The following is a 24,468-nucleotide window of genomic DNA, read 5'->3' as shown; positions in this document are numbered from 1 at the left end:
CCTCGAGTGTTTGGATGCGTTGCTTATGTTCATATTCACAAGATTCATCGTAGTAAATTGGATCCTTGTGTTCTTCAATGTGTCTTTGTGGGTTTTGCATCCCACCAGAAAGGTTATAAGTGTTACCACCATGCAACTCGCCACATGTATAGAACCATGGATGTGACTTTCTCTGAGTCAGAATATTTTTATGCTCCCGTATCACCACCCTTCGATCACAATGGGGATAGTTCTAATTATGATCTTGATGGTGTTTTTGAATGGTTGGATGTATAAGAGGTAACGGTTTCAGGGGAGTACATGGTGCCATGCCGAGTGATGCATTTGATGCTCAGTCTCTTCCTGCCGAAAAGCCTGTTGTGAGTGGTCAGCAGCTTCTTATTGAAGAAGAGACTGCCAATATGTGTGTTGGTGCTGCCGAAGGGAAATGCACTGATGATCAGCCCACTATGGTCGAAGCTTCCTCCTCTCTCTAGTTCAACAGTGTCGTTGTCCAATGCATCTTCTTTGGATATCCCTGAGGTAAGCACTAGTGATACTCATGTAACTAATGATATTATAAGTACATATAAATTACCACCAAGGCAAAATCGTGGTGTACCTCCTGACAGGTTCTCTCCAGAAGGAAAAATGAAGTATCTCATAGCCAATTATGTGTCCTGTAAAAACCTTTTATCCGAACGTCAAGCATGGGTACATAATGTGGATTCCATTTCAATACCAACTCGGGTAGAAGACGCTTTGAAGAGTCGAGAATGGACTGAAGCAATGGATGAAGAGATGAGGGCATTGCAAAAGAATAATACACGAGAAATGGTTGAGCTGCTGAAATGAAAGAAACCAGTTGGGTGCCGATGGGTGTTTACAGTTAAATACAAGGCTGATGGATCACTTGACAGATATAAAGCAAGGTTGGTGGCGAAAGGGTACACTCAAACATACGGAGTTGATTTCCAGGAAACTTTCTCTCCCATGGCTAAGATGAATATGGTACGAGTCCTTATCTCACTAGTTGCAAATTTGAATTGGCCACTAAAACAATTTGATGTAAAAAATGCATTTCTTCATGGACATCTAGAGGAAGAAGTGTATATGGATTTCCCTCCAGGGTATGGCAACAGAGGAAAAATGGGAGTGTGCCGATTGCGGAAGTCCCTTTATAGGCTTAACCAGCCACCACGGGCATGGTTTGGGAGGTTCACTCAGGCCATGAGAAAGAATAGGTATTATAAGAGTCTTTCTGATCATACTTTGTTTGTGAAGCTGAGAAACGGTAAAGTAGCAACCTTGCTTATTTATGTAGATGATATGATAATAACAAGTGATGATTCAGATGAAATTATCAAACTGGAGAAGAACCTTTCTGCCGAGTTTGAGATGAAGAGTTTAGGTGACTTAAAGTATTTTCTTGGTGTTGAAGTTGCTCGTTCATCCAAAGGTATTTTCTTGTCTCAACGAAAATATATTTTGGATTTATTGAAGGAAGTTCGTCCAAAGGTATTTTCTTGTCTCAACGAAAATATATTTTGGATTTATTGAAGGAAATAGGTATGCTTGGGTGTAAACCCGTGGATACTCTTATTGTGGAGAAACATTACTTGGGGGTTTACCCGAATCAAGAACCAGTGCATAAAGGCAGATATCAGAGACTGGTAGGAAGACTAATTTATTTAGCTCTATAGCCTATGCAGTAAGTGTGGTGAGTCAATTTATGCACTTGCCAAGTGTGGATCATATGGCAGCTGTTATGCGGATTTTGGCTTATTTGAAGTCAGCTCCAGGAAAAGGAATTTTGTATAAAAATTCCTGTCATCTAAGGATTGAGGGATTTACTAATGCTGATTGTGCAGGTGATGTAACTGATAGGCGCTCTACTTCTGGATACTTTACGTTCGTTGGTGGAAATCTAGTTACTTGGAGGAGCAAGAAGCAAAATGTGGTGTCAAGGTCTTCAGCTGATGCCGAATTCAAAGGTATGGCACATGGAATATGTGAAGTTCTTTGGTTACGTAAATTACTTGGCGGTCTAGGTTTCAAAGAAAATGAGGCAATAAGCTTGTATTGTGATAATAATCCGCACGGGAGATTGCAGAGAACCCGGTACAACATGACAGAACGAAACATGTGGAGGTTGACCGTCATTTTATTAAGGAAAAGCTTGAGAAGAAAATAGTGTCAATACTGTTTGTGAACTCGGAAGAGCAACTTGCGGATATCCTCACTCACGTCGTGTGTAGTAGAGTTTTTGGTGACCCACTTGTCAAGTTGGGCATGTGTGATATCTATGCTCCAACTTGAGGGGGAGTGTCGCCATGAGTGATATTTAAAAAAAGGCATGTATATATATTGTAAATATTAGGAATCCTTTATTAGGAAGGATATATGTGTCCTTTATTGTTTCCTTATAGAATAAGGATTGTATCTTGTATATATTTTCCTCTATGCAATACAATGATAATTGAGCCGTAAATTTCCATTGGAATAGGTGACTGTGAAGAATATGAAATGACTACATTATTTGAAGTAACCACAGGTAGTGAAATAGGAGACTGTTGTTTCTCTGATGTGATACAATTGAACTGAGAATGAGTTAATAAAGCTGTATAGGGAAACTCAGTTTCATCGAAGACAACATGCCTGGAACTGTACATCCTTTTCTTAGACACTTCATAACAAATATATCCTTTGTATTTGGTGGCATATCCCAGAAAGATACACTTTGTTGTTTTTTGTTGCAATTTGGTAGAATTATATGGTCGGATGAGAGGATAACATGTGCACCCAAATATCTTAAGGTGAGATATGACAGGTACTTGACCAAATAAGAGTTCAAAAGGTGACTTATTAGATAGCATTGGAGAGGGCATTCTATTGATAAGATATGTGTTGTTTGACAAGCATGAAACCAGAAAGAAGGTGGAAGTTTAGCTGTTTGTAATAGGGTAATGGTTGTCTCAACTACCTATGCTTTCTCTCAGCAAGGCCATTTTGTTGTGGTGTATGTGGGCAGGACTTATGGTGTTCAATACCCTTGCTCACTAAGAATGATTGAAAGGCTTTACTAATATATTATCCCCTCTCCCCATCACTCTGAAAATTTTAATAGGTGCAGCAAATTGAGTGCAGACATATGAATGAAAAACCTTGAAAGTAGCAAACAAATCTGATTTATTAATCAAAAGGAAAATCCAACAGTGTCTTGTACATTCATCTATAAAGGTTACATAATACATACAGCCTTCAATAGAAAGACAAGGTGCAAGACCCCAAAGGTCACTATGAATACTGGTAAAAGGTTGTACAAACTTATTGACACTACGGTGAAATGGCAGTTTGCAAAACTTGCCTTCCAAGCAACTGTGGCACATTACATGTATAGAGTTCTTAGGAGATGAAACATTACCTTATTTAACATCAGAGACACAATATTATTTGTTGGATGACCTAATCTGTTATGCCAAAGAGTGGAGGTAACAAGCTGACCAAGAAATGCATTGGCTTTGTAATTGATGATTGCAGAAGCAAGGGAATGTATGGGATAAAGACCATTACTGCACATTCCTTTGTAGAGAATCCTCCATGTGGCATTGTCCTGAATTCAAAAACAAAATGCATCGAAAATTAGCCAGCAATTATTGTCCAAGCAAATTCTATGCACTGACAATAAGTTTTGTGTCAATTTAGGGACATAGAGCACAAAATTTAGTTTGATTGGATGTATAGAGGGCATAAGTACAGTACTGCCTATATGAGACACTTCCAAACATTCACCATTAGCAGTTTGAATGACTTCATTTGTTGGATAAGGATAAGCCAATGATAGGGTGCTGAAATCAGCAGTCATGTGATTGGTAGCTCCTGAATTAGTAAGCCAAACTTGAGAGGTTGATGGAGTTATAGAGGGACTTGGCTGAGACATCACAGTATGTAAAGCCTATGGATGATATTGTTGTTAATGAAATGGAGTTTAAGGATGTGAAGCTGCCATATGTGAGTGTAGAGAATAAGACTGCATTGATGAACCTGTCATCTAATATTAATGAGCAGAATTGTGGTAACCAACAAAATTAGGGCCTTTTTCATTGTAGAAGCAGTACCAAGTACTGTGGTTATGTTTGTAACAAATGTTACAAGTGGATTTCTCAAGAAGTTTTAAGTGACAAAACATTGCAATATGGCCTTCAGGGTACATAATTGACATGGATGCAGTGGAAGAGCACTGGAAGCCCCATAGTATTGTGTTGGAGAATGACCAAGTACACTTGGAGTTGGTGTAGGAAACACATGAGTTTGAGTTGGAAGCATCTATTTAGGTGCAAATGACCTCGAGTTGTTATGATATCTCCCTCTACCTCTATTTTTATTGCCATTGTAAGATCTGAAACTGCCATTAACAAAGTTAGATTGGCTATATCCTTGAGAACCATTTGACTGATTTGTAGCTACCGTTGCAGTTATTAATGGGGTAGTTGTAGAATTTTCAACAATGATCTCTTCAGCAAGCAACTAAGATCGAAATTCCTTGAGAGTAATGACACTTTCACAGCCTATACTAACTATTCGAAATGTATTATACTCTGGTGGTAACCCATTTAAGGCAAGAATAACAATGTCCTCATCAAGAAAGTAAACCCCAGCAATAGATAAATAGTCTCTAGCTTCCCTAATTCTATGCAAATACTGAGAAACAGAGTATGCGCCTTTCTTAATATTCTGAATATTTGATTTCATTTGAAAGATACTAGTTTTGGAAACAATTGAGAATTGTTCTTTTAATCGAATCCACAAATCTCTCGAACTAGTACTTCCAATTGCACAAGATAAAGCAACAGGTGAAAGAGTAGTAGTGATTAATTGCATAATAGCCCTATCATGCATTCTCCATACGATAAACTCATTAGTTTCAGTAATTGGGGATGAATTAGAAGAATCAGTACCAGAATCACCTAATGCGGATGAACGTTGAGGCGGTCGAGGCATCGGAGAAGAAATCGAAGAAGAAATCTAGAAATTTTCAGGGAAAATCAAAGAATTGCAGAAGATCGCAGAGGAAGACGAAGAAAGAAAGAGAGATGAAGACGATGATGACAGTAGTGAAAGCAATGCAAGGATCGAAGAAGCTTGGTTAAGCAATCATGGGATTGATACCATGTTAACCATTGAGAATCAAGAGCTCAGAGAGAATCTTAGAGAAGAAGAAGGAGAAAGAAACTAACTTCTTTGATATCTTTCTTAATAACGAAGTAATACAAGCTTAGACTATTTATACATGTATGCATGAGTAGTAACTTACTAACTATCTGGACCTCTAATCTACGTACACTTGGCTCAATCCTATACATCAATTGCTACACTCTATCAGAGAGGAGGGTTGCCCTTCCATTACAACCTGGGTTCGAATCATGTCGGCTCCATAATCTAACAAATCTATTGTTCGACAAAAAAAAAAAAAAAATCACATAGGTTAAAAAAACAGCATCTCAGTTAATTCAATATATAAATGATTATGGGTTGTTTTATTCACACCCCATGTTTTGTTGACTACACCCCACATGTACTTTTTAAATCAAATGCACAACTATTCGGTGTTATATCAGTTTGTTCTTCTAGGTTGCACCTGCAAAGTGACAAAATGTATTGCTGGCGTTAAACTGACCAGTTTCCTTTTCTTCTTTCCAATTCCAAAATTTCTCTTATCAGATATGCAGAATGAGGATGAAAAATAATCTTTTTCCATTAATGTTTTGTGCTTCTAGTGGTTAGGGTTTTGTTATACAATGAAGGAGGTGAGTGACTTTGAGATCTTGAAGAAAAACTATCTTAGAATACACGTCTAAATTAACTTGGGGTGTATTTAGAAAATAATTTTCCTTTTTAAAATTTTATTAGGCCTAAATGGTCATTTTATATTAGGTATATAAGCCACTTAACAATAAACTTTTATGTGGGGTATTCAACAATATGCATGGTGTTAATAAAAAAACTCATGATTATTCGTAACTAAAATTGGGATTTTCAAATATTCTTTGACGTAAATATATAATTTCTATATACAAAGGGAGAAGGGGGTACAAGACGTGTGGTAAAAGACTAGTAGTTAGGAAATTCTTGAAGAATTACGTAGTTTTCTTGTGTGTTAATTTTCCATATATATGGCCCTATTTATTTATAACCTCTCTCCTATTTTAATAAATTTTTTTATAATGATACATTAAGGTCAGGATGAGAGAATAAATTTGTTTTATAATGATACGTTAACCTCTCTCTATTGTATTCCAAGTTCAGAAGTCCACAGGTTCACACTCATTTTCTAGTTTTTGGTTTTGCTGCTCCATCGTTCTACACATAAAGTTAGAAGTGGAAAAGTGTGACATGCAAGGCATAAGGATGCTCCTGTACATTCATTGGATCCTCAACTATAATATTTCGAGTGTGTGTATATATGGGTAATACTAAGGAGATTGTCGATTTAAACTATATTTTGTAAACTATATAATGTGGTTGTTGATGATTAGATTATTAATTAAGTGTTGATTAACGTGTTTATTTCATATTGATGGCACATCACATAATTCACAAATATGATCTAAAAAATTAGTCTATCTAATAGTACTCAATACTCATACAAATATATATATATATATATATATGTGTGTGTGTGTGTGTGTGTGTGTCCCTATATATTATGTATTATGCTTAAGATTAGAGTAAGAGAGTTGGTATGTATATATTATGTAAGGATGCTCCTGTACATTCATTGGATCCTCAACTATAATATTTCGAGTGTGTGTATATATGGGTAATGCTAAGGAGATTGTCGATTTAAACTATATTTTGTAAACTATATAATGTGGTTGTTGATGATTAGATTATTAATTAAGTGTTGATTAACGTGTTTATTTCATATTGATGGCACATCACATAATTCACAAATATGATCTAAAAAATTAGTCTATCTAATAGTACTCAATACTCATACAAATATATATATCTCTGTGTGTGTCTGTGTGTGTGTGTGTGTGTGTGTGTGTGTGTGTGTCCCTATATATTATGTATTATGCTTAAGATTAGAGTAAGAGAGTTGGTATGTATATATTATGTAAGGATGCTCCTGTACATTCATTGGATCCTCAACTATAATATTTCGAGTGTGTGTATATATGGGTAATGCTAAGGAGATTGTCGATTTAAACTATATTTTGTAAACTATATAATGTGGTTGTTGATGATTAGATTATTAGTTAAGTGTTGATTAACGTGTTTATTTCATATTGATGGCACATCACATAATTCACAAATATGATCTAAAAAATTAGTCTATCTAATAGTACTCAATACTCATACAAATATATATGTGTGTGTGTGTGTGTGTGTGTGTCCCTATATATTATGTATTATGCTTAAGATTAGAGTAAGAGAGTTGGTATGTATATATTATGTATTATGATTAAGATTAGAGTAAGAGAGTTGGTATGTAAATATTAATCTATAGGCCTCTTATAGGTTAAGGGTCCAATTTCTTCTAGTGTAAAAAAATAAACAAAAGTGAGTAGTGCCCATATATTGACATATGGTAGACCTCAACAGTACCGACCGAATCATAACACCAACTTGGTAAAGGGTAGTGTTATTCATACACTTATTTTTACTTATTACACACCTTTTTTAATTTTCAGTTGTTGGATCGAATTAATTGAAGAAGACCAATGACCAAAAATTAATAAAGATGTGTAGAAAGTAAAAATGAGTATGTGAATGGCACTATCCCCGGATAATTATTGTAAATTCATTTTTCTATTTATTGATATATCATGCGGATACAATCAAAACTCCTACATTACAAATTAAAACTCCTTCAAAGTTGAAATTTAACTTTTGTAGAACAAGGATCCGTAAAGAATCTCCGTTGTAATTTATAAATCTCTCTCGCAATCCAAACCCATGTTTAGTTCAAGCCACAACACGAATTAGACAAATCCAATAATCTAAGTAGCAAACCAGAAGAAATTGTTGTAGTTGGATAGGCCTTGCTCGATAAGTTCAATCCTTTCAATATGTTATCTTTGCTTAGTCTCGTGAAGTAGGAAATTCTGGCAATCCCAAAAAATAAAAGTCATCCAAAAGTGACCAATCATAGTACTAACGCCAAATTTTTCTCTCTAAACGCATATTTTTCTGAAACTGTAATAAAAACTAGTCAATCAATGTTGGCATTAATTGATTTTAGCTTTTACAGGACTGCAGGACCTAAAACAGCATGAAAAGCTTTGAGTTGCCATCATTACTAAGGCCATCTCCAACCGAAAGGTTCAGAGGGTCGAAAATAGCCCGAAAACCGTCTCCAACCGAGGGCTAGGCCAGAGGGCTCGTGGAATCTGAGAGGGCCCCATGGAATCTGAAAAGGCTGGAAGGCTGGCCAGAAAACTGATTAATCATGTCGGTTATAAATGATAGGAATTCTTAAAAAGAATTTTGAATCTAACGGCTAGCTGACATTAGCTAGCCGTTGCTAGCTGGCACTAGTTACCATTGGATTCAAATTTTTTTTTTTTCCTATAAATACCTAAACCATTCCTCACAAAATTTTCACCATTCCTACACCATTTCAATTCTCATATTTTCCTTCCTCTTTCAAAAATCTATCCTTTAATTTTTTTTAATAATTTTGAAATGGCCTCGTCTGCAATGAAAGGTAGGGCTTGGACCCAAAAAGAAGATGAAGCTCTTTGCAAGACTTATAGATGGGTGTCGGAAGATAGTGTGAGGGGGAATTGTCAAACAAATGACGATGTTTGGACTCGTGTGTCCAAAAAATACTTAGAATTCTATGAAGGCACCACTCAATGAATATTAGAAACCACGAGAGTTGTTCTTCAAGATGGAAGAAACATCTTTAACCAAGTTTGAACAAATGACATCAAGCATTGTTAGCAGCCGTAAGCAGACATGAAAGCGGCGCTAATTACTACGACGAAGTAAGTGTTTTCACAATTTATTTTAAATATTTAATTATATTACATTTAATTTCATAAATTAATTTCCTTTAATTTTTCTCTAGGTACGCCAAGCGGAGGAATTGTATATGGACAGAAGCTCGAAACCCTTTCAGTTTCACAGTTGTTGGGAAATTTGTAAAGGGTGGGTGTCATTTGAAGATCCACCACAAAGAGCTCCTACGCCAGTGTTCGGAACTACATCCTCAGCTGCAGATATGGATGAAGATGGATCTCCAACCATTCAACAAACAAGGGTAGAAAATCCATCTTCGGGTGAAAGTTCCATACCTAGGGTTATGGGACGAAACAAGGCGCGAAGGTTAAAGGAAAAAGGCAAGGCAAATGATGATTACGCCGCTCAACATGAAGTGGCGGCCTCATTGCGTTTATTGGCGGAACAAAATGCCCTTCAGGCGGAAGAAAGGAAGTGTAGGCATGAAGAACGGGCCAAACAAATACAAGAAGAGATGGATGATAAAAATATGGAAAGGAACACTTCAAATTACACTCCAATGAGTATGGCCTATTTTGATAGGAAAAAAAAAAAAAGAAATTATGAGCCGACCGCAGTTGTTTACCTCTGACTATACTCCTACGATGGCAGATGATGAAGATGATGTTGATTATGGATATTAAATTTAAGTTGTTGTAGTTTTTAAATTTAAGTTAATGTTGTTTTCGAATTTAATTTGTAGTTTTTAAATTTAATTTGTCGTTTTTAAATTTTAATTGTAGTTTTTAAATATAAGTTGTAGTTTTTAAATTTAAGTTGTTGCTGTTTTTAAATTTAAGTTGTTGTAGTTTTTAAATTTAAATAATAAATTATGTTTGGCCCTATGACCCTCTATTGGAGATGGGTTTTTTGTGACAGGGCTAAAACGAGCCCTCTGATCCTTTGGCGCCTCGGTTTGAGACGGAGACAAATATGACCATGTACTATTCATTAAAATATTAATATCTTGAAGGACTAGATGACTAAAACGAGCCATCTGGCCAGCTCTCAGTTAGAGATGACCTAATTGCATTGGTGTACATTACAAAATTAACCACATGCATGTTATAATATGTTATCTAGATGAGGAAAAAATAAGTTTAAAATGGCGCCAAATAATTAGTCATGTCAGGATTGAAGTTTTATATCGACCAAAATCTTTAGGGTTTTCAACTGGGACCCCCCACCCCAGATGCAATTCTGCCTATTCTTCTTATATAAATGCCCACCACCTCCCCACTTCACATCCCTCATCCTTTTCCTATTTCAGTCTTCACTCTCTTCTCTCTGCTTTTTTTCTTCTTCAACTAAATTAGCTACCTCTTTGTTTTGTCTGTCATCAGCTTCTACTTCACACTCATAAGATAGGCCTTTGTCCTTCTATTTCAAGGCAAAATTGGGTTACCCTACAAAACTAGGGTTACTGCATACTGTTGGGGGTTGCGTTGGTCCAACGAAGATCAGACACGTGGCAAGCATGAAGGAGAATGGCAGCAGCAGGAAACAAGGTGCACCCTCGCCCTGTGCAGCATGCAAGCTTCTCAGAAGAAGGTGTGCTCAGGATTGTGTGTTCGCTCCCTATTTTCCTGCGGATGAGCCCCAAAAGTTTGCTAATGTTCACAAAGTGTTTGGTGCCAGCAATGTCAACAAGATGTTGCAGGTAATGAATATTTGTATAATTCGTTAGACAAACGGTGTAAATTAATATAGTTTTAAAACTTTAGGGTGCAATTCAAGAAAATTAAAACCTCATGATCCATTTTAAAAATCAATTTAAACCTTGAAGGTATAAAATATAATTAGCCCTAAATCGAAATAGAATCAAGAAATAGAAAACAACAAGAAAAGTACAAAATGAAAAAAAAATGTAAAAATCACTATATATCTTCTACCCTTTTTTGCATTTCAATTCTTTTTTGTACGACATGATGCTTCGTAGTCATAGATAGAGACAGGCAACCAATAAAGTGTCATAACTTGATTTGGGACCATATATTTTGTTCAGCCAAATGAATAAGCATGGCTGATGACGCATGATTTGTTCTACAAATATCATAGAGTGGTAGTGATCATTACATCAAGCCAAAACATTTCTTGTAGGACCTTTGGCCTCTCATTCGGGACTAGGGTTACAAGTTTAGAAGCCACTTTAGGAGACAAACTTACTCAGTTGTACAATATTTCAAGTCAATCACTCACAGTCATTAATTTGAAAAATTGTCAATTATGATATCTCGGTTGCATGTAAGTTTTCACCGTAACCACTGCCAACTTGCTTTTGTGGTCAAAAGTTAAAAGACCATGTTTAATTGTGACAATTGCAGGAGCTGCCAGAGCACCAGAGAGGAGATGCAGTTAGTAGCATGGTGTATGAAGCAAATGCCAGGGTGCGAGACCCAGTTTATGGGTGCGTTGGGGCAATTTCATCTTTACAACAACAAATTGATGTGCTTCAAACCCAACTGGCTCTGGCTCAGGCAGAGGTGGTGCACCTCAAAGTGCGTCAGACTGCATCATTCTCCAACCATGGGTTAAGTCCGGCTAGCCCGAGTAATAGCAGGTCACCCTCATCTAAGTTCATGGGCTCTCAGGCCCGACCTATTTTCGACATGGATATGATGGTGGACCATACCAGCTTGGGAATGGGAGAGTCCATGTGGTCATGCTAAGCTTAATTAATTACTAATGTCTACTCTACTATAATCTAGAGAGTAATTAGCTTTGGACTTGGATCCTCTCCTGAGGCCAAGGAGAGGATCCTCCTGACCAAAGATCTTGGACCGTTGGATTTTCATCCAACGGCTATAATTATTATAACTTTATAGGAATTCCTCTATTTGTAACCGTTGGATAAAAATCCAACAATCCAAGATCCTTGGTCAGGAGGATCCTCTCCTTGGGCTCTGGAGAGGATCCAAGTCCATTAGCCTTGGTCATCATGCCTGGGTAAACCTAGGGACGGTTACAATAGTTAAAGCGGTGGCGGTGATGGTGACAGTGACAGAGACCAAGGCGATTCGACCGCTTAGTTTGAGATGGGTTTTCCATTAGTAACTGGATTGTAAATATTAGTTTAACTTATCGATATATATATTGGGTAATCATATATTGTCTTGCGGGACTTTTTATATTTGCTCCAAGCGACTTGATGACTTTTGGATGTGTGAATCCACCAAACATATTGGTAGTTTGGAAACAAAATTGGGAAGAGGACTGTAGTAGGATTTGCAGATTATGGAGTAGTAAATGTATGAAATATTATTAAAAAAATAGTTAATTTCCTCCTATTTTTGTCTAAATATTTGATCATTTGCTGCTTTTCTGTTATTTGCATATAACCACAACCGTTTGATATATGAAGAACTTTTTTTTATGGATTTTCTACACGTAATATGCGTGATAGACATATACCTAAAGAATGAAATTACTATGTCTTAAGTCTTTTTTTCTTGAAGAGTTTGTATCAAAAGAGTTCTTCAATTGACTACATGCATATAAGATATAACCATAGGCGTTGCATATAGGGAGGATTAATTATGAATTGTCTTTTTTTTATCGAAATAATTATAAATTGTCTACTCTATACACAATATACTTGACTAACAAGCGTCACGAACAAACTGTTACGTGATTGACAATTACCTAAACAAAGAAAATTACTATGTTTAAAGTCTTTGCTTAAAGATTTTGTACCAAAAAAGTTCTTGAAGATTTCGTTCTCCAATCTTTGGTAGGTAACCTCCGCATTCTTGAGGCCATCACGTTGTTGCAGTATGTTCGTCTTTCTGTCATTTGCACAATTGATCTACAAATTTTCATGTAAGTCATTCCTACTTACCTATAAATTACAGTCTAACATGTTTGCAAAGCAACTTATTAAAATAACAAAAAGAACAGCTTATACACACACGCCAAGCCGCGATTTGAATTGGCTCCCAAGTATTTTCAAATGACAAATGAGTACCTTACTACCATATGACGGTATTTGAACTATGCTTAGGTATAGCACAAATAGAAATAGAAATGTTAAGCGGGATCAGTTTCAAACACAAGCATTTGGTACATATAATTTCAAGTAATTTTACAAATTATACAAAGAAATTAAAAACGAACAAAAAAAAGAAGCTCAAACGTCCTTGGCAACAAGTTCACCATTCACTAACTCTCTGTAAGCAGCCACAGGCCAGCTGAAGCCTCTGAAAACCAAGCCAGTAGCCAAAGGCACGTCAATGATGATCTCCTTCTGCGTCGGCTTCTTGTCATCCCTAATGGCAATCAAGTAGCTCCTCCCAACCCACCCGATCCACCCAGCAATGTACAGGAACAAAATACCAGGCGTGATAAACTCACCCCAGTGCCTCTGGTCACCGCTGACTATCAAATGGGGGAGCCCATCGGACCCACAAAGCAAACCCTGCTTGCCATAGTTGGAAAACCTCCTCTGAGTCTTCTCTATGGTGGCCTTGATGGCTAGGGCGGGTGCACTGTCGGGTGCATACAGCTTCAGTGAGGACTCGAGCTTTTTGATCTGCTGCTTCTCACGCTTGGCGAACTGCTTGGAGTCTTTGCATGGGGTGAGTCCCGAGATGTCAGCAACTGCAGGCATGGGGGCTGAGCCAATGAGGATGGAGGAGAGTGCGAGTGCAGTGGAGAACGCCTGCATGGGCGATGCAGTGGATATTTTCTCTGGGGTAGGGTTAGGGTTTTGGGAGGCTGAGCAGAAGACCACGGTTCTTGGCAGCTTTGTGGCCATTGGGGAGCTGAGTTTCGGCTGAAACATAGGTTTTGAGAGGTTTGTGGGGATTGTGAGAGACATGGTTCTTTCTTTCCTCTCTTTTTTCTTAGGGTTATGGGGGTTGTGAGGAGTTGCAGAGAGGAAGGAGGAGATCTTGGAAGGGAAAGAGTGTGGAGGGCAGGTTTTTAGAATCTTGGAGGAAGACTGGTGGTGGAGGAGAGAAGAGGGAGAGGGGATAAGGTGGAGGGAGTAAGGAGGCTGAGGTGGATGATTGTAATTGGTTGGAGGTTGTTTAGTTGTGGGTTGATTCAGATTTTCTCTCAATCTATCCTAGTCTAAAAATCATATCCAGATAATGAGAAAGTCTCCCTTAACTTTTGTAGGTTTTGTGCGCTTTCCATTAACTTGATCCAAATGTTTTACAAGCATAATTGAAAGGCAAAAAACTCAATTCAAGATAGATTCTCTTTTGCACCCAAAGATATGGTATAAGTGACGTCATACATTTACTAAATATTTGCCACGTTTTTAAAAAGTGAAGTCATCTAACAGAACCCTAAAACGAACCGCTCGTCTAATAAACGCTTGTAACATCATAAAACAACTTCCAACTTAACTTGGAAATTCCCTTCGTAAGCAGTAATAATAGCATCCCATTTTTTTTATCAAAATTTCTTGAATGTAACAACATTTTTTTATCACAATTTACAAATTCGTCAACATCTCCTGAATGTAACAACATTTTTTTTTATCACAACACCGTATTGAACTCACAAGCAGAATCCTGATCCCTCCTGTATGTATGACGAACTCTTGGTCATTTCAACCCATGTCATGCAAACTCACAGTATTGTTCCTGATTCCGAGCAGGAATGGATTAGCCGGATCTCAAACTTCTAAACTGTGTTCCTCGGGCTTCATCAGGTCACAGACGATCATGGTAATGATGATTCATGCTTGAAGTTTTTCCCTATCATAAAGGTGGTCGTGTGACGATGATTCTAAGAAACACGTACTCCACATGAAGATCATAATGGCTGGAGCGTCCTTTACCGAGTACTAAGCTACAAAATTGGGGCCTCGTTCTAACACGACGATTGCAGAATCTTTCGCCCCCGAGCTTCAGCACTGTACTTTGTGATGACATTTTTAGTTGTTATGAAACCTGATCCTGAGCCTCAAAGAAAAGCCATAGAGCATGGACTCAAAGACGGACCAGCCCCAGTCTTCAATTTCATCATTGCATCACCATTTTTGGATTACCTGGTCACAAGCCAACCCGGTTTCACTAGGACATCTTGCTTAAAGTTGCGACCAGTTACTGATGTAGATTCACCCTGACGACGGAAACACTGCACAAGAAAGGATGTTAATATAGAAAAACCTTATAAATAGCCATGAACAATTAACATAGAGTGCCGCTAGAAATACATCCGCTTAAGAAATTTAAACTGGAAGGTTGTATGATCTTGTTGCATGTAGCAGGTCACCATGCCAGTTCGCCTTTATTTTCCTTTCTTATCGGTATCAAGCCATTGTCATAATATTTATTAATTAAAACAATTGTTCATTCTCCCACAAATGCATGTATTTTCCTGTGTCTCAACAGCGAACCAGACGAGCAACTTAGAAATAGTACAATACCAGATTTTTCTGCTAAAATCGAAAATATATAATAATAAAAAAAGAGTGGGGGCTGTCTTGTTAGGCGTTCTTATTTTTTATGAAAGATGGAACTATCGAAATTAAAAAATAAATTATCCTCAGTGTATTATGAAAGGTCAATGTTACCAACCTTGTAACAGACTATGGTGTCATCTGGGTACATAGCAAAAAGTTTAGTTCCAAGGCGTGCATGACAAGAATCACAAAGGCTTTCATCATTGATCTGCACATGCCTTGACTTTTCCTCCAGTATTGCTAAACTTGCATCAGTACCTAAGGCACGGGACAGATTGTGCACAATCTGAAAAGCAATTAATGTATTGGCTCAATAAGAAAAGAAAAGCACAAAACATGGCTACATGCAAGAAACTTCAGAAAAAACAGATTCACTAATTTCCTTATGATATGGAGAACATAGCTCAATACCCACAAAAAAGGAAAACCAATGAAAGAACGAAAAAATTTCACAATCTTAAGCCAGAATGACAAAATCTAAAACACAACCGAAACTTACCCGTCCTTGACGGTGATGATGAAGTCGAGCTCTCAACATTCTTAATATAGTCTCAGAGGCAAGTTGAAGAGGCATATCTGGCGACAATCTCTGCAACATCAAGCCAGATTTTTTGCACAGAACATGACAAACATCAAATACTTGGCAGGGTCCCCAGCAATAGAAATGTGCTTTTAGCATACAAGTAACCAAACAAAAGTGTGCATTTGTGTGAACTTCAATTTTTCTCTGGTACCCACCATATCCCAAAAAGTTGTGTGAGAGAGAGAGACTGATACCTCTAAAACTTGCAGAGGATCCAATGATTCCCCATGATTGTGGAGTAGGCGAACAGCAGCTTTAAACATAGGCTCCTTACCATCTTGTGGATCCAAATACATATCAAGTAACCTGAGTTCTCAAAGGAAAAAACAAATGGAAAATAATCAAGAGGCAATTTTAGATACATCAGAGATTTACTTAACAAGTGTCTATAGGTGTTTTTGTGTGCTTGTCACATGTGGAGAGAGAGAGAGAGAGACAGAGACAGAGACAGAGACAGAGAACGAACTGCATATAGACATCTGGTCTCCCAATCTCAGCACAATATTTCTCAGCAGCTTCACTGTTTTCCAGCTTCCTGAAAAGCCATTGAATACTAGTTCACACATGCTGAAGTTTGCACATAGAATAATTATTGTTTCAAAGTGCGGATGCTACTGATATTTATAATGATACCCAGATGAAATGGTAATTAATGTTATTACTGTGGATACTTTTGAAACCAAAATGAAACTTACAATGCTAAAATTTGGAGCACCAATGCCTCTTGCCCTAGTTTCTTGTAAAGAATAGCCTGTTGAATAAATTAAGAATCAGAGATGAGCAGTTGCAGCATCAAACAACCAAGACCGGTCATTTTGGCACTACAAAATTATCAACTGCCATCCATGATTGGCCCAACAGCTAATAAAATAAACTTAAATGGCTCAGAGTAAATAATCAGTATATTCAGATAGCCAGGTTAAAAGCAGAATTCAAGACAAGGTCCATAAAGGGTTACGACAGACCTTCTCTGACCACAATTCTGATCCCTCGATCAAGTCAAGAACCTCCTCTGGGTCATACAAGTCTGAAGACTCCAAAAATATCTGCAGTCTTTCCCGAACAGGACTTTGAAAGATTAAACTTATTCTATTATCTGAAATGTTTGTCTCTTGTATTCTTCGAGGATCAGGATTTTGGGAGGCAATTTCTGCTTGAAAAGCTTCAATTGCTGACTTGGCAAGTGAGAGAGCATATAACGTGTGGAACTGACTGTCACTGTATTCTTGATCTTCAATCAACCACTGAAGATACCTGTGCAAATAAAGAGTTAAAACTCAAGTATATGCAGTGAAGGTCACATCACATCAAATGAGGAAGAAAGATTTGTTTTCCTTTCTGATAAGTAATAAGTGCATATCACAGTAAAGGCAATCAAGGAAAAATTAATATGGCAAATGTATTTGACAAAACAAAAGGCACCCTAGAACAGTAAGATACAAAGAATAGCACTTTAACGAAAACACTAGGTAGTTTAGCATGGTTGCATAACACTATTATAATGGTAATTATAATTGAAAAAATGTCATCATATTTTTAAAGATTGCAAAATCATATTCAGATCAAGACAGCCAACTTGAACCCATATACGGTTAGAATGGATGAGGAATATCAGACTCCCACAAAACAACCACCCAATGTAGTAATATTCAGACAATGTAAGCCAAAGAAAATGGACTTCTTTTAATTACAGATGTGTACATTTTACTTAAGAGATCTCCAAAAGCAAAATAATTGTATGATACAGGTGGTTAAATACTATGAACATGGGAGGCTGTACTGCGGTCTATGTAATTGACATACCTTTGAAAAATCTCTACCTTCTTTGGATCAATAGCTGCAATAACTTCATCTGCAGTAAAAGAGAATTTCTCAAATAAATTAAAACTGTTTTAAGCATTATTGATAATCATTTGTTAGCAGCATAATACATTAATATAAAAGGATACTATTTTTTAAAAACAAACAAGGGACAAAAAGCTGATAACAAAATAAATTTTTGAATTGTTTTGATGCCCACTTCAGAGAGATTTTCCAAATGGACACATTCTGGCGTAGTTGACCAATGGCACAGACATTAAGGTGCAAACTTCTTATACATCACTCACCTTACAACTGGATACTTGCCTTGTGCTTTGGTGCCTTTTAGGTCAATTGAATACTTTCAAATTTTCCCTCCAGAATTATTAATACTGAGATTCTAACAAAAGACGTCATTTTCTACACATGTAGGAACTTCAGGTTTTGCTTAACTAAGAAGACTGGGACGCAAATGGTAACAAAAAATACACACATCAACCAAAATTCACTGGGAATCAAAGACCCACCTGGTGAAAGTTGATTAGTTCTTTTCTCTGATGTCAAAACCTGAACTGCAAAAACCTGGTTGATATCTGCAACCTAACAATACCAACCATCTCCTAATTAAACATTGGACTTGCGAAGCACAAACCATAAGATTTCTCAAAAAACTTGAAATTTGAAAAAAATAAAACAAGATAAACCATCCAAGATAAAATAGGAGCAACCCTGCAGATATTAACACGTACCCATCCAAGATGTTGTAGAACAAGCGCTGGATCAGATGACTCCTCGAGAAGCTTTGATGCCTCAGCTGCAGCAGTCTCCTTACCAGAGATGATACTTGTACCACCATCCTGTGAGCCACTCTCCGACATGGGGTCTTTCCAAAGGCCAGAGGAATAATTTCTTGCCAAGATGCGCCAGATAGCAAGAGCCTTTGAGCTAATTCCTTTACTTGCATATAGGAATGCAAGCGTACGTAAATGCCCGGAGTCATCTAACAAAGTTTCCAACTCTTCCTGCACCGCCCATGCAAGTTCTACAGTCATCCTTCAAGCAGGCTCCAGACAATAGCCTCTGTTTTGCAATGCATGGGACAGTGCATTGTCTTGAGGCCTATAAAGTATATTCTCTCGATTCCAAAACCAAACATAATATAATGTCTTCAAATCAAGGACATGTTGCATGGTACTCACAATTTCTACCATCCTATGGTGAGCCCTTTCTAGTTGGTTAAAACCCAAAACCATCTTTCAGAGATTAAATCTAATGGTATTTCAACCCAAAATTGCAACTTTATTATGGTCCAAATTGAGGGAAATTTCTGTTGATTTCCTCTTGGCATTTTATTCAACTACACTAACCATCAATCCCCTTTTCTTATCCAAACAATCACTATATCACTTTCACCAATTCATATTCTGGTATAAATGATTAAAGAATATATCCTAGTCCTAGAGTAGTTGAAATCAAATGGATAAATAGGGTCTACAATGAGAACACAACTTTTTTTGTGTACGGTTTTATTAATAGTTAATATACTCGATATTTTCAAGCTTTTCTCAAGACACCATCTGATAACTTTTTCATCCATTTCCATTGGTACTTAACCCAAACAAAACCAAAATTTTGGGCACTGGATCATATATAATCTTATTTTTTGTTTTTTTATTCTAAGTATTCAATTACAACATGAACCATTCAAATTTAGGAATTATAACAGCAAGAAGACTGGAAATACTGCAGGATGGAAACAGGTACTCCTGATTTAGGAAAGTTGTAAAAGCACAAATGCTTCGGCATGGTAAAATGTATAAATGAGAGAGGGAAACAATAAAGAAACAAGAAAACATACCACAACGCAAGAATTCGTTGATGATGCCAGCTTCTCCATGTCATAAACATTATTCAAAGCTCTATAGAGGTACATTAATAGGGTGTCAACTCCCTCCTTCACTGATGGAATCAACTCTTTCTCACAAGACACCTCCAAATACCTGTAGCAAGAATGTATACTGAAAACCTTATTATAATCCAAGTACAAGTTAGTTGCGAAATTAAATAAAAAGAACCAACAGAAATCAAGAGAATAACATTTAATGAGTAACCAGAAGTGATGTAGTCACCTAGTAATTGATTTGATGGCAGACTCCAACAAATTATCCCTGCTTGGAGGGTTCAGGAGAAATGTATCATCTACCACAGTTTCTACACCTGCTCTCCTAAGAAAGATTGCTCTTTGAATTGCCATCAACCCGTCATCTACAACATCCTCCAGGGGTGCAGGGGGCGGATGCAAACCCCAATAACGGTTTCTAGGAACCTAAAAACGCGAGTTCAAATACTATGATTACAAAATTCAGAAGGCTTAGCAGCACTAAAGCATGGAAATAAGCAAGCTGATAATAGAAGTACTTATGTTCGTGCAATGCAGGCCAAGATTAAATTTGTTTTCAGATGGAATTTCTTTTGGATGTGTGTTTTTTATGACTACTACAAAAGCACAAGATAGTTCTTTCACAATTGTTCGCATTCACAATGTAGTATTGATTGTTACATAAAATGATATATTGAATATCATTATGTGATCTTTCTTGAACTACACAGTGTTTATGTACTTTTTTTCCTAGTAATCTAACATCCCCAAAAATATACAGCAAGAATATTAGCCTCATTATTCTAATGAGTATCACACGACAATCCTAATGAGTATCACACTGCAGGTCCTGATCTCTTACACATCTTGATGTGCAATTATCTTTTAAAGAAAACACTCCTCTCGTTTTTTATTAAGGTAGAGACAATATATGTGAGTCTTATTTATATAGGATGATATTATATGTGATCTGAATACCCTGATCATGAGCAAAAAATCCCATACCAATAGTGACCATCGATTTGGATCTCTCATTATGAATGGAAATACTTCAGAAGGCTGCATTGTCTCAGACTGCAGAAAGTGATTCACTGCTTCCTCAAAATGTAAGTCAAAAAGTAAGAGAAACCCCACTTGAGCATGAACAAATGAGAGCATATCCTTCGATAGTTCACCCTCACACTCAAGGTCCTCCACCAAGGAGATGGCCTCCTTGAAGTTCTTTTTTCTCAATAGATCTTTAATTTGTTCTTCAGAGGGTAATTTCCGATAGCAAACAACCTATAAATTTGCAACATGGAGGGCAACAAATAAAAATCTTTGTTTTGTTCATGTCTGTATTCTGAAATGAAGCTAAGGAGAGTAAAAATAACCATTGGATCGATATTTTTCCATACCTTCATGGGGGTTGCAACAACTACAAGTTTTCCACTTCCATCTTCCTCATCTGCAACAATGCAAGGCCCTCCTACCCCTTCACCACCAAAAGTGATCATCTGAATACATCTGCCTGTTTTCTTATGATACAACTCCAGCTTTCCATCCCTTGCAATAACCACATATGAAGATATCTCCCCAATAGAATCCAGGTCACTATGGAACACCAAGCTACCACCAACTGGCTGCCCATGTGCATTAGCTATGATACCAACATTGTCCACCAACAAAAGCACATTCCATTCTTTACACAACAATTTAAGCCGTGGCAGACTACAAACATCCGGTAGCGAAAATATTACACCACTTTGTCCAGTAACACATGAAAACAAACTATATCCATTAACCGTACTGACAATTATTGAATCATTGAGCCATACCATGGTCATAACCTCATCGATACACTGAATTTCCTTGAGAATTACAAAAGATCCATCATCAATGTCTTGGTCACTTTTACCTACTCTGTTACTCAAAACAAGCTCTACTAATACCAATCTTTTACCAATAACAACAGAGAAAACATGATGGCCAAAACGCTGCTGCGCAGTTTCTTTTGTTTTCAAGCCATTTGCTCTGATCCCACTTCCCAACTTTTGCAAAAACCGCTGACTTGTGCTTGTATACTCTGACGAATTATTAAGACCTGACAAATTCGAGCATTCTGATTCACTGCTTCGCAACCTCCTTGTGAGGACAGAAATTCCTCTCAAGAAACTCAATCTCTTCAAGGGGTGTAACAGAAGTGAATCAACCAAAAACAGAAACCCGTCTAAAAGAACCAAAAGCTTCTTAATCTCACCAAATACTTGGATAGACTCCACTGAGGTATTGCCAACCAAAACCTTTTGCAAAAAGGAAATGTTTTGTGGGATTGAAGGGTTGTTGGAAGGATCAGATGGGGATTGATCATTAGGATTTACAGAGAATAAAACTAAGGTTCCAAACTGAGTACCAAGGTAAATTAGACATTGGGAGTCAGAGACTGTGGAGATAGCAAGGGATGTAACTCGTGCACGAGAGTGGCCAAAGAGGTTGAACAATGACAGTGGCTCAAGGACAGTGCGACCTCTAGGTTCGGGCTCAGCCATGTGTCAAGGGGCTAGTACTCGACAATGAATATTACAAGATCATACAGCCTGAAATTGCAAGTAACTCAAAACTAATTACAATGCTCAGCACTATAATCCATCGAGCTACATAGCACAAAAACGCAAGTAGACTATTACTAGAGCTATTACAACAACCCCAAGTCGAAAATCGATTGAATTGCACGCAATGGCGTAGCCACACTAAGGGCTACGGTGAGCTGTAGCCCAGGGAGGATTTGTAGCAATATGTATATATACTTTAGTGTGTAGATATAATAGATAAAAAAAATGTGTAAAAAGAATTATTTTTAATGAAACTAGCCCATTGAGTATTTAGCACAACTAAAAATATAAAAATTACCACGAAAATTGTGATGTCATTTTGTTCAAGATTATTGATATAGTGGGGTTTATATTAGTTTCAACCAATTTTTTAATATTGTCTTTGCTTCTACTTTCAGTGTTTTGCTTTGATCTAGTTGTGTGATTGTAATTGAGATATCAAGTTTTCTATCTTCTTCTTGTGTTTAAATCTAAATATATGTGAAATTTGATCATTCATTGTAATTTTTTTAGTTTGCAATTGTGAAGCTTAGTGAGTTCCTGCCAGGCAAATTTTAAGTATATAAATACAAACGTTAAACTTAAATTTTTGCATAGAATCGTATGTAGCAAAAACCAAAAAATTTGATTTTAGGGTAATTTTTTTAGCTAGCCCACCCATAAAATATTTTCTGGCTCCGCCATTGATTGCACGGATAAACAACAACCCGATTATCGAAATGTCAGCATTGTTCAACATATTTTCTATGTAGTGATAATCTACAAGACCAAATGTCATCAAACAAACAAAAAAAATTCAATTGGAGCACAAATTCAAGCCCTCATGCATTAGAACAAGAAACAAAATTTCTCACTTTGTCAATCACCAAAATATCAACACCAAAACCAATGGCATCCCCCCCAATTTCCGTCAACTTAAAAGACCCAAATCCGCCAAAAAGTGTCAAATTTTCTTCTATTTCCACACTCTAATTAATCACTTTGTGTAGGTCGAACTGAATTTAAAAGAAAATAGAAAAAAAGATGATAATTTAAGAGAATATTCATACTTGAGATACTGATGACGGAGGTCGCAGGAAGTCGACGGAGCAAGGCGGAGCTTGCCGAAGCTTCTCTGGTGGTGGGAAATGCCAAACTGTTCGCAAGTCCGATTCTTTCACCTAAGATTAGATTCTCTTCGGACACAATCCATGCGGACCCTCGGGGATCCCTTAATTCTCACCGTTCAGAATAGAACGAACGATCAGCGGATTAAACCTCATTTTTATCAACTCTTCGCTCACCAGACGTCAAAGTTGTAATGTTTTTATATATATATTTTTTTTTTTAAGTCATTTTCTACTTGTTTGGATGTCATTTTAAAATGATTGAAAACGTTTTTAGAGAGAATATTTTTGGATTTCAAAAGCATTTTAAGTGCTTTTTCAGGATTTTATTGCATTTTTACTAATGATTGATTTTAAAAACATTTTCACTAAAAGCATTTTCAATCATTTTAAAAATACATCAAAACCAGCTATCTCCTCCACCACCCTTTGTTCTCTCTCGTTTTATTTTTAGAGAAATGGTTTTTGTTTTAAGTCCAATATATGAGATTAATGTTGGGAAGTGGTGGTGGTGTAAATTTCAAGGGTACACATTTTCTTTCACTTTTTATAGATCTTTGTTATTTTTTATCCATTAATCTTTATCAATTTATTTGATTTGACAATTTCAAATTGAAAAACGTGTGTGAATGGTAAAATAAGTGTGTAAATAGCACCATTCAATTTTATTTTTCTTTCATCATATTGTTGATTGAATTTTTTTAGTATTCAAATTTATAGAAATATCGATAGATGTATCAATATCAATATTGGTTGTCTTCAATGGAAATGATGGAAATTTGCTAAAAATGTGGAAATTTAAAATGAAACTTATCAAACATTGGTTTGGACGAAATATAAAGAATTTCTTTAATATTTGATCGATACATAGGAAATACCAACAAAACCTGTCGAAATTAGCCGAAACTGAAGAGCTTCTTCAATATGAAGTCTTTTTGTATCTTTCTCTGATTTTTCCGATATTTTACGAAAATCTCAACCGAAAATTTCAAACACTACATAGGATTGAGTTGTGGTCGGAGCACCCCTTTAATCTTATATCATGTCAAGCTACTAACAAATAACATGTTAGCGACTCGTTAAAATTACTAATTAGACAAGTAAAA

The 24,468-nt window shown here is 36.7% G+C and overlaps 3 protein-coding genes across 4 annotated transcripts; 1 reads left to right on the top strand and 2 right to left on the bottom strand.

Annotated features, from left to right (window-relative positions):
- The first annotated feature begins 10,254 nt into the window (after positions 1-10,254).
- LOC137726493 (LOB domain-containing protein 4-like) lies at positions 10,255-12,275 on the top strand. The gene is made up of 2 exons (XM_068465426.1): positions 10,255-10,648; positions 11,313-12,275. Exons 1-2 carry the CDS (start codon positions 10,466-10,468, stop codon positions 11,655-11,657), a joined length of 528 nt encoding a protein of 175 aa, XP_068321527.1. The 5' UTR covers positions 10,255-10,465; the 3' UTR covers positions 11,658-12,275.
- A 749-nt stretch (positions 12,276-13,024) lies between these two features.
- LOC137725529 (photosystem I reaction center subunit III, chloroplastic-like) lies at positions 13,025-13,987 on the bottom strand. The gene has a single exon (XM_068464251.1). The coding sequence runs from the start codon at positions 13,802-13,804 to the stop codon at positions 13,115-13,117; it is 690 nt and encodes a 229-aa protein (XP_068320352.1). The 5' UTR covers positions 13,805-13,987; the 3' UTR covers positions 13,025-13,114.
- A 379-nt stretch (positions 13,988-14,366) lies between these two features.
- On the bottom strand, positions 14,367-23,523 carry LOC137726217 (vacuolar sorting protein 3-like). 2 transcript variants are annotated; one of them, XM_068465105.1, is made up of 15 exons: positions 23,306-23,523; positions 21,063-22,241; positions 20,671-20,946; positions 19,916-20,112; positions 19,645-19,786; positions 18,536-18,808; positions 18,314-18,386; positions 17,790-17,838; positions 16,952-17,240; positions 16,682-16,737; positions 16,453-16,521; positions 16,181-16,292; positions 15,903-15,992; positions 15,519-15,689; positions 14,367-15,075 (listed from the first exon to the last, which is right to left on the bottom strand). In XM_068465105.1, exons 2-15 carry the CDS (start codon positions 22,191-22,193, stop codon positions 14,983-14,985), a joined length of 3,021 nt encoding a protein of 1,006 aa, XP_068321206.1. In that variant the 5' UTR covers positions 22,194-22,241; positions 23,306-23,523; the 3' UTR covers positions 14,367-14,982. The 2 variants fall into 2 exon arrangements, 1 of the variants encoding a protein (XP_068321206.1); XR_011067603.1 differs by lacking the exons at positions 14,367-15,075; positions 15,519-15,689 and having other exon boundaries at positions 15,956-15,992; positions 16,449-16,521.
- Between the last annotated feature and the right edge of the window lie 945 nt (positions 23,524-24,468).

This window comes from Pyrus communis, chromosome 2, assembly GCF_963583255.1.
Source record: "Pyrus communis chromosome 2, drPyrComm1.1, whole genome shotgun sequence".
NCBI lineage: Eukaryota > Viridiplantae > Streptophyta > Magnoliopsida > Rosales > Rosaceae > Pyrus > Pyrus communis.
Note: the sequence above shows the minus strand (reverse complement) of the source record. Positions and strands in the feature narration are given on the sequence as shown.

What these genes read in the sequence shown, in the direction of transcription:
- LOC137726493 (XM_068465426.1), top strand. Translation starts at nt 10,466, where the DNA reads ATGAAGGAGAATGGCAGCAGCAGGAAACAAGGTGCACCCTCGCCCTGT. An exon ending in ATGTCAACAAGATGTTGCAG is followed by an intron (nt 10,649 to 11,312) that starts GTAATGAATATT and finishes TGACAATTGCAG; the next exon opens with GAGCTGCCAGAGCACCAGAG.
- LOC137725529 (XM_068464251.1), bottom strand. Translation starts at nt 13,804, where the DNA reads ATGTCTCTCACAATCCCCACAAACCTCTCAAAACCTATGTTTCAGCCG.
- LOC137726217 (XM_068465105.1), bottom strand. Translation starts at nt 22,193, where the DNA reads ATGGCTGAGCCCGAACCTAGAGGTCGCACTGTCCTTGAGCCACTGTCA. An exon ending in TTCTACAACATCTTGGATGG is followed by an intron (nt 18,387 to 18,535) that starts GTACGTGTTAAT and finishes TGGTATTGTTAG; the next exon opens with GTTGCAGATATCAACCAGGT. An exon ending in ACACCATAGTCTGTTACAAG is followed by an intron (nt 15,076 to 15,518) that starts GTTGGTAACATT and finishes TTTCTTGTGCAG; the next exon opens with TGTTTCCGTCGTCAGGGTGA.